The 15,126-nt window shown below is 41.9% G+C and overlaps 1 protein-coding gene across 2 annotated transcripts; it reads right to left on the bottom strand.

The window, feature by feature from the left end:
• Positions 1–10,505: 10,505 nt before the first annotated feature.
• Positions 10,506–12,168, bottom strand: LOC118893376 (elongation factor 1-alpha 1-like). 2 transcript variants are annotated; one of them, XM_036848867.1, is made up of 2 exons: positions 12,163–12,167; positions 10,506–11,993 (listed from the first exon to the last, which is right to left on the bottom strand). In XM_036848867.1, exon 2 carries the CDS (start codon positions 11,982–11,984, stop codon positions 10,740–10,742), a length of 1,245 nt encoding a protein of 414 aa, XP_036704762.1. In that variant the 5' UTR covers positions 11,985–11,993; positions 12,163–12,167; the 3' UTR covers positions 10,506–10,739. The 2 variants fall into 2 exon arrangements, with proteins under 2 accessions (XP_036704762.1, XP_036704760.1); XM_036848865.1 differs by having other exon boundaries at positions 10,506–12,168.
• Positions 12,169–15,126: the final 2,958 nt, after the last annotated feature.

The following is a 15,126-nucleotide window of genomic DNA, read 5'->3' as shown; positions in this document are numbered from 1 at the left end:
CTGTGTAAGTGTGATATATTCAAATTCATTTCAAACAGTACAGTGATGTACATTCTACACAGACAACACCTGAATCTGAGTGAATGGAAAAGTGGAAACTGAAATTTTAATTTGGTTAATGGTGATATAAAGTTTTCAGTTTTGTCACATAGCACTTGCACTTGTTGCTTATGTAAATGATCATTTTTCTCTCTCTCTGTTAGAGAAGCAGCTTCAAGACAGGAAGAAGAACATGGACTTTAATTCACAAATAAGTATGATTATACCCTGATATGTCGGGACACTAAGTTCAAAGATATGGAGAGACTTTCTCAAGAGCCAGGATGCAAGTCTCAGAAAAAAGTGTTTTAAGTGAGGCAATGTTTTTGAAATTACTTTGTGAGCAGCAAAGTACAAAACAGCATCTTGTAAACCACAGGCATTTAATAAGAAGCTACTCTGCCCTAGTGGCCATTTGGACACTGTAGGTTGAAGACATCCTGGCCTTGAAAAAGTTTCCAGTGTAGAGGACACTGGTGGACTGAAGAAGTGTGTTCAGGACACCACAGGGTGCAGAGGTGGGAGTGGCCACTTCTAGAAGGTGAAAGTAGAGGGTTTTCTCAAGAAAAACCATCACATGAATTGACTCACAAAGATGAATAGCTAGATGTTCATCAGAAGGACAAGTGGGAGGAAAAGAGCATCAGAGCAAAGGAGTGGCATGGGCTGGGGAACAGCATAATCAGACTTATGGTTTCATATTCTTTGGGGCAGCTGCCTAGAGAAGGGATTGAAAGCAGGGCTACACTTCACTGTAATATACCAGCCAACAGATGGTGACCACTGTACTGAGGCGGTGAGGTCTTGAGGGTGAGGAGGCAAAGATGGTAAAAGAGGGTGTTAAAGATGTAGAGTTGACAGAATTTGGTCACTCTTCAAGCTTGGAGGGGAGAGAGAAATGGGGGTCAAGGATGACATCCAGGTTTCCAGCTTGAAGACGGGTGAATAGTGGTGTCATTCACTAAGAAGGAAATCCCAGGAGGGGAAAATCATAATATAGTTGGCTCAATAATGTCCTCAGGTACCTTTCCTAGAACTGAGACATTAAGGATGACTTCTCAGAACTCACCTTTTGATTCAGGGTAGTTTCCTTTCACTCACCTTGCCGGGATCTTAAGTAATAATTAACTGCAAGAGGGGAACACAACATCTCAGCTCTGTTTTCCAAATGATTAACCTGCAGTAAAACCAAAGGCAACATGAACTTCAAGTGGAAGACATAGGTGCATGCTCTTAGCAAAGTGTTCACGTGATTTGTATTTCAGTACATGTCAAGGCCTAATAAGCACCTGCTATATTTTTATGGTTGGGTAGTAGGATTTAATAGGACCCTGCTGAGATGAAAATTATACTGCCTGTGAACCCAGGCTGTAGGTATAGATAATGGAAACCTGCAATAAGGCCTGGGCTCCAGGAGCTCAGGGACATCTGCATGCAGGTTGAAAATTTTCTATCAGACAGCCTTAAGGCAGCTTAGGTAGGAGACCTCATCATGTCTGCTAACCTCTGTTGAAGTCAGGGGCTTCCCTGCTGTAGGAATGTAGCTCCACAGGGAGCATGGCTTGGCTAATTGTCAGTGTCTTTGGTGAACATAGCTCAGGGTCAAGCACACAGCTTGGGATGGAGTGCTTGAGCTGGATTCTAGCCCCATTGGTCCCCTCATGTGTACCCTGATGCTTGATACAACTGGCCACCACCGTGCAAGGCAGCCCTGGAACCTTGGATAACTGTCTTTAACCCTCCTACAGTCCCCAGCCTGCAAGAGGGAGCAAGAGAACATATTATTGGCAATTGCAGAATCTCTTATAACAAAGCACGGTGTAAGGGGTATTGAATACTCACTGTGTGCTAGGCACTTTGGGGAATATGCAAGCATTTACTGAATTAATGAATAAAGAAATGAAAGAACATGTCTCTATTTATGGCAGTCCTATACGGGGCTTAAAACACATCCCTGGGAAGGGATGGAAGCAGAGAAGCTAAATATCATCTGATCATACAAAAACTAAATTTCTTATTAGTACAAAGAGTAGGGTTATGTTTTTATTCCCGGTTTTTCCCTTCAAATCCTAATGTCATAGATTAAAACACTAATTGCCCCATTTTCCAGCTAGAAGAAAAAGCCCTTAATCTTTAAATTCAGGATCTCGATGTAGATTTGTGTCTGTAAGCATGATGTGGAACCAGATCCTACCAGAAATCCTAAATAATTTTCTTTCCTTACTCAGCATCTCAGACCATTCTGAAATGGAAATCTTTCTGTTAGAACAGAACAGAGCATGCAAATATATGCCTAAGGACTCCATTTTTAAACAGTTTTGAAAAAAACATTAAGAACCCATTCTCTGTTGTATTACTTTCCAAGCTTTAGGGTCCACCATGGGAGGCAGGATGAAGACAGACTCTCCTCCAAGTCAACACATTCTGACATCTTTTCAAACTTGAACCCTCTCGTATTATTATTTAACCAGGAACAAAGTAACACCATCTTTCAGTGTAATTTGCTAAGTCACCCACAGATGGTTTAGAGCAGGATTTCTCAACCTCAGCACTACAGAGATTTTAGGTTAGATAATTCTTTGTTGGGGTTGGGGGGAGGTAGCAGTCCTGTACATTGTAGAAAATTCAGCAGCATCCCTGACCTCTACCCATTAGATGACAGTAGCACATCTGCCCCTTTAGTTGTGACAACCAAAAATGTCTCTAGAATTGCCAAATCACCCCTGGTTGAGAAACACATTCAGAGTAGCCCTACCTCTCAAACCCAAGTTCAGTCAGACACAAGGTGCCAGATGGGCATCTGAAGAGCAACAGAGAACTACTCTACTTGCTGTTGTGATGACAAGGACTTAGAACAAGTGAGTTAAAACTCTCTTATTGGTCCATAAATTTAAGGTACTGAGCAAATAGTTTACTACAAATATAAGAAATGATTTGATCTATCAACACTGCCCAACTCTAAGATCTTGCTGATTCTTTTTTACCAGGTAGAAATTTCTAAAGACAATTATAGTGTCTTTTCATAATATATCTGTCTATCAATAGTCTTAGTAGCAAGTGACAGAAACCGAATTCAATGTGGCTTAAGAAAAAAAGAGAAGCTTTTCATTGGGTCATGTAACAGAAAATCCAGGGATAGAATTGTCTTTAAATACATCTGGATCAAGGTATTCAAACAATGACATCAAGAATATTTCACTTTCATCTTTTAGTTTTATTTTTCTCCGTGTTGGCTTTATTTTCAAGATGCTTTCCCAAGATGGTGACAGAGACAACCACTGAAGGTCCAGGCTGATCTCTTAGAAACAACGCCAGTGAAGAGAGAAGGTCTCTTTCCCGTGTTCTGGCCAAAATTCCAGGGTTAAGTCTCATTGGCCTGACTTAGATCAGGTATCCATCGATGAGCCTATCATTGTGGCCAAAGAAATAGAACACTCCACATGATTTCCCAGGCTTGTAAGCACACACTGTGGTACACAGCCTCTAATACGACCTCCATTGGTTCCTGTCTCCTGGTTTTCCTGACGTCATGTATTCGCCCCTTCTTGAGTGTACGCTGGACTCACTTCTAATGAATAGAATTCAGCAAAAGTGATAAGATGTCACTTCCAAGATTGTTACAAAAAGACTGACTTCTGTCTCACTAACCCTGGCATATCGTGAACTGCACTATGAAGAGGCTGAAGTGGCAAGAAATTGATGGCTGTAAGAGTCATCAAGGACTCAACACCTGCCAGCAACCATGTGGGTGAGCTTAGAAGCAGATCTCCCCCTAGTTGAGCCTTAAGCTGTTTTTAACACTGACTAACATCTTACTGTCTTGAGAGATATCTTGAGGCAAAGAGAGACAGAAAAAGCTACACTCAAATTCCTGACCCTTAGAAGCTATGAGATAGTGTTTTTGTTCTAAGCCATTAAATTGGGTTATTTGTTACATAGCAATAGATAACTAATACACACATACACACCCCTAGGAATACACGATGGAGACCTTTTCACCAAACACCGTGGCCTGAGATTGGGTGAGACATAGCTCCAAAGAAATTCTGGTGCTCAAAAATACATATTCATTATAACATCCAACGTAGACTGTGTTGATTGAACATATAAGCTTCAAAATAGGAAAAGAAAGCACTCTTCTAACACCCTAGCCTTAGAGGGAAAACTGGTAGGCTTCCACATGACTATCAGGAATCAATTTGTCCTGACCTGGCTTACAAGAGACTTTGCAAAGCCACATGTCCTGGGGGCAGTAGGGGGAGCCCAGTGTTGACAGCTATTTTTTCCTCTATTAACCCTGGAGATGGAAACTGCTGGAGAAAAAGTTTAAGTGGAATTTTTCTATTGTTTTAGACCTGTCTGCTCTGGATTTTTAGTTTCCATTATTACATAAGCCCTGAAGTCCCCCTGTTGACAAAGACAGTTTTTGTTCCCATTAAACAGGAAATTGAACAGCTTAAGAAGAAGCTGACATATCGATGAATCGTTTGCCACAGTATCATACATTTGTAGTTCAATTTTGAAATAGTGGCATTGAGGTCTTGATTGAAATTTTTCTTCCAAAATGTCCTGGAAGCACTAAAATAAGTTACTTGTAAGGCTCTGAATTGCTTCAGGTTCTCCAGCAAACACGATATGTAGAACAGAATTCTTCTTTTCTCACTTCTATGTCCTAGTTTACCATGCCTGGCTCATGATAAATACATTGGAAAAAATAAACCCCCTGTCCAGCATTTGATCACAGTAAGAGTGAAAGTTAAGTAAAGTACTAAGGAGACAATGACTGGCTAATGATAACCCACTGGAGCCCAAGACTCTCTAAATTGCCCACAATGAAAAGTCACATAGTGGAGAGAGTTTAGGAAGTGACTTGAATACTGGGAGAACTCAATGTCGAGTACTATTAGGACCATTCGAAGTATATTATTTTATGTAGCTTCTACAGAGTGTGGTATTTGATTGACACTATATTGCATGATTAATTTATTTTTAGATAGTTTGATCTAGTAAAATGCTGAGCATAACATTGATGGATTTAGTCAATGTGTGTTTTCAGATTAATAGCTGCTCAATGGGCTACTAGATGTCTGTAATCCTTCCATTAACATTGAGATTTTTACTAACCACATTTCTTTATAATGAACTGAGCAAACTTTTTTTTTTTGGTTGTGTTGGGTCTTCCTTACTTCATGCGGGCTTTCTCTAGTTGCTGCAAGCGGGGGCTACTCTTCTTTGCAGTGCGCGGGCTTCTCATTGCAGTGGCTTCTCTTGTTGTGGAGCACGGGGTCTAGGCATGAGAGCTCAGTAGTTGTGGCTCGTGGGCTCTAGAGCACAGTCTCAGTAGTCGTGGCGCACGGGCTTAGTTGCTCTGCAGCATGTGGGATCTTCCCGGACCAGGGATCGAACCCGTGTCTCCTGCATTGGCAGGCGGATTCTTAACCACTGCACCACCAGGGAAGTCCCATGAACTGAGCATACTTTTAAAGATCTGCTTACTCATAGATGAGGTTAAAAAAAAAATTTCTGTTCTGTTCCTATGACATAACTTTAGTGAAAGTTCCAGACGCTAAAAATCGTGGAGAAGAAAGGTGTATCAGATGAGACCTTGGAAGTGCCAAGCTTTCCATCCAAGGCCCAGGTAAGAGAGAGTCTTATTTGTCTTTCTCAAAAAAAAAAAACTCAAAAACTTTTTTTTAAGTGTATTTTCTTAATTTGCGCTGATCTTCATTTCCCAAGACCATCATAATCTCAGTAATGGCAGGAGGACAGTACTTCTCTAGCTCCAACCTACTCACACATTTTTGGGGAGTCTAGCTCCCTCTGAATTCTCCCAAGTAGCTGAGGAAGTTCCTGGGTGTATTAAGTGAATGTAGGACTGGAGATGATTTGGTTATGTATAGAAAGCACCATTGCCTCCTGCAAGTTCTTTTTTTTTTTCTTTTTAAAATTATTTATTTATTTATTTTTATTGATGTATAGTTGATTTAAAATATCATGTTAGTTTCAGGTGTACAGCACAGTGATTCAGGTAGATAGATAAATAGAGAGATAATAGATAGATAGGTAGGTGGATAGATAGATAGATGATAAATAGATAGAGATAAATATATTCCTTTTCAGAGTCGTTTCCCTTATAGGTTATTTCAAAATATTGAGTATAGTTCCCTGAGCTATAGGTCCTTGTTGGTTATCCCTGCAAATTCTTGTAGTTGCAGCATGTAACCTGCTGGTTCCTTCTCTCCTGCTTTGAAGACTGCTGCCTCAGTGTCAGATAGGACAGATCCCACCTGCCCTGTTCCAGAGACATGCTGGCCTCTATGTCATATGCGCCAGCGGTCCCCTCACTGAAGTACAGCAGTGCCTTCTGCTTTCAAGCTCCTACAGAGACGAGCAAAAAGGCCCCTGACTCTTTTAGTTGTACTACTTCATCTCCCTAGGACTCTGGCACATGTTCTGGGGGATCTGGAAAATGAGCAAATCCCAAAAGTTGTAATTGAGCTTTCTCCTGAAGCTGGCGTCTCATCCTTGAGCCAAGTTTGTGTAGAGGACTCTCCCTGCCCTAAAGGGTGAGTCTTGCCACCCCACTGGCCATCCAGACTTGTCTGCAAACCTAAGATACAAGCTTAGACACCCCAAGTTCTCACACCAGGTGGTAAGCACTGTAGATATGAGTTAAGTAAGACTGAGCCCACATGTGAAATATAACAGTGTGCTTGGGGGGATCCAAAACCATTTTCTTATATTTCTTGTATTGATCTTAATGACAGAAAACTCAAGAAACAATTAGCATTGACTATGGAGTATAAGCAAACTAATTAAAGAATTTAACACTTATTTTTCTCTGCTACAAACATGGCCTAACTTTAAAGTATTTTAGCTTGTCATGAAGAACCAGGCTCTGAAATCAAACCACCACTTGGAAGCTATGTAAATTCACCTTGTCACGTAATCTCCCAGAGCCTCAGTTTCCTAATTTGCAGAATGGAGATAACACAGCCATTATTCCATTGTATTATTATCAGGATTATATGAGCTAATGAACATAAACAGAGCACAGTACATGGCATAGAGTAGGCACCCAGCCAAGCTTTCAGCCGTTATGTGTGTGGACATCGAAATTTCTTTATATTATAATACAGATGTTTAAAAGCATTCTCATAGTCCCACAAGGTCAAAGCATTTATGAAAAGGCTTGTTGCTATTTTAGAAAACCGACCTCAATTCTTGATGAAGAGTGACATTTCTAATTTTTCCTGCTGGTATGTAAACAGCACAAAATTCTCACAAATAAATAGCCTCATTTTGTATAAACATTCCTAGCTTTCTCTGCAGTGGAGGGCAGCTCCTCACAAATTCTTCTGAGAATGTTCTAGCTTGTCCCAGAATCAATACCTGCCGAGTTTACTATTCAGACCAGATTATTACCAGGCAGTTGGAGTGGTCAAATTCCCACAGCCAGTTTTCTATAAAAATCCCCAGTAATTGAAATGGGAGGAAGGTACCCAATAAAAGTCAGTGTGAATAATTTAGCACAGTAGCTGTCTGCAGCCTCTGAGGTAACACATTCAAGGCATTTTATTAGAAGAAGCCACTGTTGTCTCCAGAGCCTCCTGGCTGCAACCCACCCATCCCATGAAGAACAGAGAGAGTGGGGAAACAAGCAAGCCTGGGGGATCTAGGATTAATCCTTCTCTGATACTTGAGAGATCCTGTGAATGCCGAATGTGAACAGTGATGTTGTACTGTTCAACGGTGATGTTGTATTTTTCTAAAGGTCAGTGTTGAGAAGCATCATGACTGGCTGCAGTGGTCACTAAACAAGGGCCCTGTGTCCCTCCCTGGCTCTGTCTATCCCTTCAAGGGGTGGACACATCTGCTGGGGATAGAGATAGGCGGGCTGCTGTTTCATAAAACTAGCCTCAGATCTTGATGAAGAGTGACATTTCTGGGACTTCCCTGACAGTCCAGTGGTTGGGACTCAGCACTTTCACTGCTGGGGACCAGGTTCAATCCCTGGTCGGGGAACTAAGATCCTGCAAGCTGCATGGTGTGACCAAAAAAAAAAAAGGAGATTTCTAATTTTCTCCTGCTCCTAAGTAACTAGAACAAAATTCTCACAAATAAATGCCCTATAACACTAGTCAGGACCAGTCAGAATTTGGGGACACAAATGGCAGAAACCCAACTCAAATTAAATTCAATAAAAAGGGAACTTGTTGACATGTACTACTTATAAGAATAGAAAGTTACTCACAGGACTGAATGAATCTCTAGATTAGAATGAAATTTACTGGTATGGAATGAGTTTACTTTAAAAAAAAAAAAAGAAGTTCACTGGATCTGATACCTGGAAATCAATGACCCAGGTCAGAGTCTCCATGTCTCAAGGCCTGTGGTCAGAGGGGCAGAGATGGATATCCAATGCCAGAGAAAGGGGTTTGGAAGAATAATGTGATGAGGAATCAAATCAAAATGAGAGGTTCTGGATATTCTGTGAGCTATTCCAATTACCTGCATGCTCACAGAAGCCGTTTCAAGTTGGTATAGGGGACTTCCCTGGTGGTCCAGTGGTTAAGACTCCAAGCTCCCAGTGCAGGGGGCCCAGGTTCAATCCCTGGTCCGATCCCTTGTCAGGGAACTAGATCCTGCATGCCATAACTGAGATCCCACTTGCCCCAACTAAAAAGATCCCCCACGTGGCAACGAAGATCTGGCTTGCCATGACTAAGACCCAGCGCAGCCAAATAAATAAATATATTTTTTAAAAAAGTTGTATAAAGCATATTGCCAACTGTTATGGATTGAATTATGCCCCCCACCCCACCACAAAGCTCATATGTTAAAGCTTTAACTTTCTCTATCCTTCTGAGTTCTTGGCTGAGACCCCTGTAATAAAAGACAGATTAACAACAGAAGAAACAAACAGAAGTTTATTGACTTGTATACATCATGTATATGTGGGAGATACCCAGTGAAAAAGGAGTAACTCTCCAAGATGGCTTAGAACTCCAGCTTAAATTCCCTCTTCATCTAAAGACAAAAGAAAGAAAGATGTGGGAGGAGGCCAGTTCTGGGAAGTTATCTGGAAAAGCAAGGTCAACAGGAAATAGTTTGTTATACAGATTTAAGCAGATACCTTCTCCATCCATAAGGTTCTCTTGTGATTCAGTCATCCTTCTCTTCCTAATACAGAGAGGGAGAGCTCCTTTATAAATGCAAATGTTCCTTACAAAAGGGTAACTTCTACTTCTTCTGTGCCTGCTGTTTCTCAAAATAATCAGCTCAAAATAATCCTTATGCCAAAGAGGCATATTCTGCTACCCTTCAATATTTATTCCCCTAACTCTTTTCCTGCAAGGTCACCTTAGGCTGACTGTGCCCCTCAACCAAATGTTACATCTTCTCTCAAGGCAGTTTGCTCCTACATGACTCTCTCCTCCCCTCAAAGCCACAGGCTTAGGATGGAAACAGCTCTGCTGGTAGCAACCCTGGGGCACTGTACTATCTCTTCTGCTTCTTCTATGACCACACTTCTGCAAATAAACCCTTTCCAAATCATCCTAATTTGAGTGTGACATCTGCTTCTCAGACTGATAGAGCTCTCTATAAAACAGAGGTGGAAAAACTGAAGGACAAAACCTTCTTTTCCCCTCCACCCAGAAAAGGATCACAGATAGTGTCCACAGTACACTGGGCTGGGCCCTAACACATAAAGTTCATGTCAGATGAGAAAATTTTTTAAATGTGCCATCTGCCATCAGAAGTCACTTGCTTAAATAATAATGTAGGCATTTAAATTGCTTTGGGGTGTCTTTTTCACCTTTGTTTTCTAATTATACTTATATCTTAGAATCTGTGGCCACAGTATTGAGGTCAGCTCATTAATTGGAACCCCTCTTTGTCCATAATTTTTTTTTTTCTTTTTTAGCTTCCAGCATCTTTTATTTTTCCTAGAATCTGGATACAATAACTCTAGCAGGGCAGTGTTCAGTACTATTTAGGCTTCACATTTTAGGTTAACTACTTGAATATTGTAAATGTGAATGCACTTTCCCATAACTGGGAAACTAAAATTTGACGTAACTCATTTACTCAATACTTATGTAACCATACAAAATTTTACATGCAACATGAGCTTTCATATTATAGAATTTGACCTTCTTACAAACTAGCTTACATAACGGTTAGTTTGCTTATCTGTCCTAACCTGTGAAGTGTTGTACCAACGCTTTTCTATGATGTACTTAAACAGGTGAATTCTCCTTACATAAGGGTAAGAAACCTGAAGCTTCAACCCAGAAATATAAAATTCTTTTGTTTCAGCAGACTTAATACCAGAAACAGATTATGGGTAACTCTTACCTAAGTAGTAAGTACTATAGGAAGTTACAGTGTTGACCAAAAGAAAACACAGGCTTCTCATTAAACTTTTTTAATGGGTCTCAAATTCTGTGACAGATTTTTGGTCAAGTTGTGAAAAATAAAAAGTACTGATTTTAAAAACTAATAACTTAAAACTGCCACACACAAAACAAATGGTCCACAACACATTCTCCTTTCCTTCTGAAGGTTTTACGATGCATTGTTATCATTAACCAGTCTTTTGCTATTAAACTTAAATGGCCAATTGAGACAAACAGTTCTGAGACCGTTCTTCCACCACTGATTAAGACTGGGGTGGCAGGTATTGGGGATAATATTCATTTAGCCTTCTGAGCTTTCTGAGCAGAGTTGGTGACCTTGCCAGCTCCAGCTGCTGTCTTGTCCACTGCTTTGATGACACCCACAGCAACCGTCTGTCTCATGTCACGAACAGCAAAGCAGCCCAGAGGAGGATAGTCAGAGAAGCTCTCAACACACATGGGTTTGCCAGGAACCATATCAACGATGGCAGCATCACCAGATTTCAAGAATTTGGGGTCATCTTCCAGCTTTTTCCCAGAACGACGATCAATCTTCTCCTTCAGCTCAGCAAACTTGCAGGCAATGTGAGCTGTGTGACAATCCAGCACAGGTGCAGAGCCGGCACTGATTTGGCCTGGATGGTTCAAGATAATCACCTGAGCTGTGAAGCCAGCTGCTTCCATCGGTGGGTCATTTTTGCTGTCACCAGCCACATTGCCACGACGAACATCTTTGACAGACACGTTCTTGACATTGAAGCCCACATTGTCCCCAGGAAGGGCTTCACTCAAAGCCTCATGGTGCATTCCAACAGACTTCACTTCAGTTGTCATGTTGACTGGAGCAAAGGTGACCACCATGCCAGGTTTGAGAACACCAGTCTCCACTCGACCCACAGGGACAGTGCCAATACCACCAATTTTGTAGACGTCCTGGAGGGCCAAACGCAAGGGCTTGTTAGTTGGGCAAGTTGGTGGCAGGATGCAATCCAGAGCTTCAAGCAGTGTGGTTCCACTGGCACTGCCATCTTTACGGGTGACTTTCCATCCCTTGAACCACGGCATGTTAGCACTTGGCTCCAGCATGTTGTCACCATTCCAGCCAGAAATTGGCACAAATGCTACTGTGTCGAGGTTGTAGCCAATTTTCTTAATGTAGGTGCTGACTTCCTTTACAATATCCTCGTATCTCTTCTGGCTGTAGGGTGGCTCGGTGGAATCCATTTTGTTAACTCCAACAATTAGTTGTTTCACACCCAGAGTGTAGGCCAGAAGGGCATGCTCATGGGTCTGCCCATTCTTGGAAATACCTGCTTCAAATTCACCAACACCAGCAGCAACAATCAGGACAGCACAGTCAGCCTGGGATGTGCCTGTAATCATGTTTTTGATGAAGTCTCTGTGTCCTGGGGCATCAATGATGGTCACATAGTACTTGCTGGTCTCGAATTTCCACAGGGAGAGATCAGTGGTGATACCACGCTCGCGTTCAGCTGTCAGTTTGTCCAAGACCCAGGCATACTTGAAGGAGCCCTTCCCCATCTTGGCAGCCTCCTTCTCGAACTTTTCAATGGTTCTCTTGGTGATCCCACCACATTTGTAGATCAGATGGCCAGTAGTGGTGGACTTCCCCGAATCTACGTGTCCAATGACAACGATGTTGATGTGGGTCTTCTCCTTTCCCATTTTTGCTTAGGTTTAGTGGTGGTTTTCATGACACCTGTGTCTTGGCGGCAAATCCGTTGCGAAAAAGCTGTCCATAATTTTGACTGCTCAGGATTTCCATCTGTGACATGGTCAGCAATGTGTCATGCTTTTATTTTTGTTTTTTCAGAGTTTAATATCTGAAAAGTAAAAAAGGCTTCTCTACAGTGGTGAGGATTTAATCTCCTGGGGAAGCACTACAAAGTTTAAAAATTTGGGATTCCTGGGGTTCCCTTTCCTTTTGCCAGTGACCTGAACTCCTTCTCTCATTTCACCAGCTCCACATTTAATCATTCTGTACTTCAATGGCAAATTGCCCATTTGTTTAATGTCTACTATCTACGAGGCATTGCACATTATTTTCCTTCTCAAAGCAACCAACCCTATGAGGCACATCTAATCATCCCATTTTTATGACCAAGGAGACAAGCTTAGGAAGGTGATCCCTTCAATATGACCCAACTTGTGAGTGGCAAAGGATGGGAAGGCACCAGGTCTAAGTGATCGCTGAGAGCGTGATCCACGCCACCTGGGATTCTGCTGCTGCCTGCTGCCCTTTGACCTGCTCACTCCTCCCACCGTGTACCTTCACCTGAATCTGTAATACTTCACCTGGAATGCTGTTCCCACCGTGATCCTCCCCTCCCCCTGATTTAGACCTCACCTCCAGCATTTCCTCCATGGCTGACTTTACCCAACTGTGGGGCACGGCTATTGGCAGATTAATACACAGAGATACGAACAAATGCTTTCCAGAATTCACTCAGAGATATAATCATCTTGTTTGTGGGGTATTTTTGTCTCCTAAGCTAGAACTTCTGTTTCTTGAGGCCGAAATGCTATTTTCTATTTCTTGGGCACCTCCACCTCACCCTCCCCACAATCTATTTTGGTCCTCTGCACACAGGACATCCTCAACAGATGCCACTGACTGACCGGAGAAGTAAAATACTGGAAATTTCGAAAAGTCTTGCTTGTGAAGGGGAAGTACACCATTCCTCCCCTGCTTTTTAAAGAAATATTTTCTGAAGAATACTGTATTTTCCCTTGTGATATTTTCCCTTGTGATTTCCCTGAGGAACTAAACAGGAGCTGTCAGAACTGCTGGTGGAGAGATTTATTTGCACTCAGTGCTCTGTTCTGTCTGTCTGTTGTGCTTTATGAATTTTAAAGGAAAGGAAAGGAAACCTTTAGGTCAGGAATTCACCTGTTGAAAGGCTTCATGCTAGAGCCTACAGGAAGGAGAGGCCTTGTGGCTTCATCAAGAGTCAGAACACTGCTCGTGTGTTTTGCCTGACCACTGACTTTCTTAGAAGGGGGCTTTGGCAGGGTTGTTTACTCTCATTCTATGCCTCAATATTTAAATCTCGAAATGAAGAGAGCTCCTTCTTGTCTAAGGACATGGGGTGCAGGGCAAAGGGAGTCTGCTACTCAAAGATACAGCCAGCTTAATGTGATTGGAAGGGCCCTGGAGAGACTTCCCAGCCCCCAAATATCTCCCGTTGGCTTGCTCCAGGACAGATAAAGAAGCCTCACGTTTACCTCATCTTCATTTAGGCAGTGAGGGCCTGGTTAAAATACAAATGTGTTATCTAGGAAAATGTGATACTGTTTTGCTTTTATTCCATGATGCACATTTCACCCACATTTTAATGTTTCTGAATCGAGATGCGTTTCTACAATCACTGTGACTCTGTAATGTAGTAGTGCTTCTTTATTCCCCCTGAATTAAGTTCATTGCTATTAAATATATAAGAACCTCTAGAAAACTTGAGACACCTGGGACCCACAGGAACAGGTGCCAATTCAGGAGGTCTGGAAAGTGATGAGGAATTTGCATTTGCAACAAGCGCCCCAGGTGATTCTGAGCAGGGAGCCCTGCTTCAAGAGTCCCCAGTCATTTCCTTGGTTCAAAGAATCTGATCTTTATGGATCTTCGTAGTCAGTTTGTAAGGTGTGTCCTATGGAGGCTGCTTGGGTCCTCAGTCACTGGGTGTGCAATTCAGAACCAGGCACTGGGGAGAGAGCTGCCCTTTAAGCATGGCAATCATGGGTCCTGCATTTTCTCAGTTCCGCTACGCTCTGCCATTTTTCCCTGAAATGCTCATATTTTGACATCTAAACTCCATCTCCCAGATGCCTTTCACTTTCAAACATTTCACAGATACTTTCATAAATTAGGTTAGTTTCTGCCCTTGAGAAATTCACACTCCAGTGAGTGGGTCTTGCAAACTGACCTGAGCAGGATTACTGGTGCTAAAATGGGAGCCATCCAGGAATTGTTAAATCAAGGGTCAGCTACTCTCCTCTACAACTGTTACCTGATTATGATCAAAGCAAGCCACCGGCAAAATTCTGCTGCACCTACAGACACTTATTAATAAGAAGTTTATACAACCTCGCATGCAAGGTTCTCTCAAAACAATTGCCAGTATTCCAGAGGCAGGATCCTGTCACCAGTATAGCCAGCATGAGGCAACTAGAATCCTCCACAGTTCATGGCTGGACCCAAAACCAAGTAAAGTCTTACCTCAGGCATCATTCTAAGGGTACAGGTTATAATTCTAGCTGAATGTGTATATCCTATTCATGCAAGAGTGGAAGGTTTCTAAACTATTTTAACTTATGCACTTATCTTGAATATCTTTATATTCATCAAGGAGATCCCATTTCTAACTTTCATCATGTTAATCAAATGCCACAAATTTCACCAATAAAAAAAAAATTCTGACACAAACTATGCCAATTGGCAAAGTACCCATATTGATGAAGATGTGAATAACAGAAGTTCTTTGCCTCTGGATTATACATTCTTGATTAGAGTCCAGAAACATTTGGTTAGAACCTAAACTAGGTGGCACACACATAAGACAGCACTGTATATTCAGAAGTATTTAATAACAGATCTCTTAAGACTGCATCAGACTCACACACACATTGTGGTACAAAGCAACAATGCCTCTGGGAGAAGTATGTAACG

This window comes from Balaenoptera musculus, chromosome 3, assembly GCF_009873245.2.
Source record: "Balaenoptera musculus isolate JJ_BM4_2016_0621 chromosome 3, mBalMus1.pri.v3, whole genome shotgun sequence".
Classification (NCBI taxonomy): domain Eukaryota; kingdom Metazoa; phylum Chordata; class Mammalia; order Artiodactyla; family Balaenopteridae; genus Balaenoptera; species Balaenoptera musculus.
This window is presented reverse-complemented; position numbering and strand designations above follow the sequence as displayed.

What these genes read in the sequence shown, in the direction of transcription:
- LOC118893376 (XM_036848865.1), bottom strand. Translation starts at nt 12,128, where the DNA reads ATGGGAAAGGAGAAGACCCACATCAACATCGTTGTCATTGGACACGTA.